Raw genomic sequence first — 3,171 nt, forward strand, 5'->3', positions numbered from 1 at the left:
CATGAAATTAGTTATTATTTTGAATTCATCACTTTACTTTAAAATTTACCTCTTTGGTTGAAAATTAATTTTTTCTCGACTGAAAACTTAGCTATATCAGTTTTAATTAAAGATTTGTCTTTGTTAGTAGAAAATTCAAGAATTTGCTGTAAGTTTATTTACGTTCTTTAAAAGTCTTCTTTTTTTGCCGAAAATTTAATGAAATGGTTCTACATTTGATTATTTTGTTGAAAGTTAATAATTTTATTGAAAAGTCATCACGTTTGGTTTAAAATTCAACTGCATTGTTGAAAACTCTATTTGGGTTGAAAATTCAACTATTTTGTTATTAATCTGCTTTTCTTGGCTGAAGATTCATCATATTAGATGATTTTTCATCATCATCTCAGATTCAATTGCTTTTTAGAGAATAGCAGGCGATACGTAGTTTTGCGATCTGTTGAAAATTAGACCATTTCGTTAAAAATTGATGTATTTTGTTAAAAATTTGCCTTTTTTTTAAATTAATCTTTTTGAATGCAAATTCATCTTCATAGATTGAGAAGTATTTTCTCTCAACTGAAAATTTAAATATTGTTTTCTTGGTTAAAAATTGATCCTTTTTAGAAGGAAATTCAGCTGTAATTTTGAAAATTCGTATTTCTTTTCGGTTGAAAATTCAAATATTTGTACATGGTTAATTCTTACCTGTACGCTATGCAAAGACGAAATCAGTATGAATAATGCATTTAGATGATTAAGACATCGAGAATGCAGCAACTGTCAGTTCTTTCCTTAAAGTTGTTCATACCAATTAAAGAAATAATGGAATTTAATCCACATTTTCCATTTTTTGTAAAGAGTATGTGCAAAATGTATGTGTTTTTAAACAATATAAATGAACAGAGCCAATTAGGCAAAACAAATGTTCAAAATTATGATTTTTCATCATTTTTTAATTGGAATAACAAATTGTTATAATCAGAAAAAGTTGGTCTCAAAAGACTGTTTTGGAATTTATTAATTTCAATAAAAAGAATATTTAAAATTGGTTAAAAAGTATGATCTGCGGCAGTGTTTGAACCCTAATATCTCATCTCATCGCCAATGACTAAACGCGAATATCACGTTTGTATATGTTTTTTTTACAAAAATAGGGGAATAATTTTGGGTAAATTATTTGAAATGAAATTATTGTAGAAATTATAATAAAATCAATATAAAAAGGCTTTAAATTCCTAATATTTCATGACTCAAGTCTAGATAGATTGCAGTTTCAGCAAAATAGTTTCTTTAAAAAGCAGAAATTTTTCTACTAAAAGCTATTTGACGTATAATTACATAAGCTTTTTAACTGTTTTATTTTTGAATTTCTAACTTTACTTCCGACCGAGTTATCGTGTTTCAAACACATAATTGATTTTGAGTATCGCTCGCACTAGCCGTGTAGATAATTTCCGTACAGTAATGTGAATACTTTTTAAATTGAATATTGCTTCCTTTTCAGAGCCAAGCAATAAAATGAAAGATGGTAAAAAGAGTTTCAAGAGAACGGATGGATAATATAAATGACGACTTCTGATGTGTCTGCAATGTGATTATAATCTTTTATTGTTATAATCAGTTATCATTATAATAAATTATTATTATAACAAATAATTATTATAAACAATTGTTATTATAATTAATTATTATTATACCAAATATTATGATAACCACTTATCAATTAATGGTCCAAAACGCTACGAGATGCTCATTTATCTTGCTGTATTTTGTTCGAATTTATGAGAAATTTTCAGTAGGAGAATTGCAATATTCATTTGTTTTTCTCTATCGTATTTTATCTAAAACATTTTAACAAATTCTAATTATAAGTGACGAAATCTCACTGAATGTGAAAATGACATCTACCGATTGTAGAATTTAATGATAAAAATATTTTTTTAAATACCTAATGTGTATATTTTTTCAATTAAACTTACATTCATTCTGGATATGAATTATTATGAACACTCCGTTGTTTTCACTTTTAATTTTACAAACAGTAATAATACTCAAAATCGTCAAAAGGATTATCAACTGCCTTCCTATCGAAACGAGGAAAACATTAAGAAAAATCATTTTTAAGACTCTTTCCGTTTATTTTTTGGATGCAAATAAAATAAAATTAGAAAGATCCTGGACAGATTTTCATAAAATGCAAAAAATTGTGATAAAAGGTTTTGAAAACAATAAATCGGCAATAAGATAATATGTTTCATCTTTGAATGTGAAAATAATGTCTAACTTGTATGTTATGATATTGAAACTCAGTTTAGAAAATTGACCATAATGATTGAGATTTGGAGAAGCCTAAAGGCAATATTCATTTTTGTTAAATATGTTCTAATTTAATAATTTCGATAATCTCTGTTATTCAGTTTCTTAAATTCCTTTTATCAAAAATATGGAATAGGTTTTCAATGATATTTTAGTAGAAAATAGTTTTGAATTACTTTTATTGAAGAATTATAATAATTAACACGTCATCCTTGGTAAAAACAATGCAGTTCAATTTATAGATAGCTAAATTTAACATCGCCACAGTGATTTTCTTTCTCAATTACTGGCATTTCTCGCGCACTTGATCGTTGCGCATAAATAACTATAAATATAATTATCAATATAATACAATTATAATCTCACTGACGAACTCAGGAAAAGCAAGCTGGTCGGTGCACGATTGCCGAATAAAAGTGGAGCAACAGTGGAACAAGAAATCTTGGTCAGACGTAGCGCACACGCTTTTTTGCAATCCATTGAGTTCGGTTGATGGCATCGACGTCCAAGATCCCTTCAGTTCCCTTTTCTTCTTATTTTTCTCCTTTTTTCCTTTTATATTTTTTCTTTTAAACAACTGACCATTTTTATCTAAGACATTTGCTCTGCAATATATTTTACAAAGGTTTCAACAAATAGTTGAATTTTCAATCAAAAAAGATTTTTTACCGAAAGAGATGAAATTTCGACCCAAAAAGACGACTTTTCAACAGAACAGTTGAATTTTCGACCAAAAAGGAGACAGAGATATTTTAAATGAAGAAGAAAAATGTTATTCCTAAAAAACAAAATTTAAACAACATACAATCCGTCAAAATGAATTCTCAATAAGAAAGTATATTTTTTGTGAATCAATAAATATAAATTTACAAC

General features: G+C 26.9%; 1 protein-coding gene across 1 annotated transcript in view; it reads left to right on the forward strand.

The window, feature by feature from the left end:
• Nucleotides 1–1,638, forward strand: part of LOC117175062 — a 6,329-nt gene extending 4,691 nt beyond the window's left edge. The window contains exon 3 of the mRNA XM_033364600.1: nt 1,487–1,638. Within this exon, the coding sequence (XP_033220491.1) occupies nt 1,487–1,499 (13 nt within the window). The 3' untranslated portion in view covers nt 1,500–1,638. The remainder of the gene's footprint in view (nt 1–1,486) is intronic.
• The last annotated feature ends 1,533 nt before the right edge of the window (nt 1,639–3,171 follow it).

This window comes from Belonocnema kinseyi, chromosome 6 (genome assembly GCF_010883055.1).
Source record: "Belonocnema kinseyi isolate 2016_QV_RU_SX_M_011 chromosome 6, B_treatae_v1, whole genome shotgun sequence".
Classification (NCBI taxonomy): domain Eukaryota; kingdom Metazoa; phylum Arthropoda; class Insecta; order Hymenoptera; family Cynipidae; genus Belonocnema; species Belonocnema kinseyi.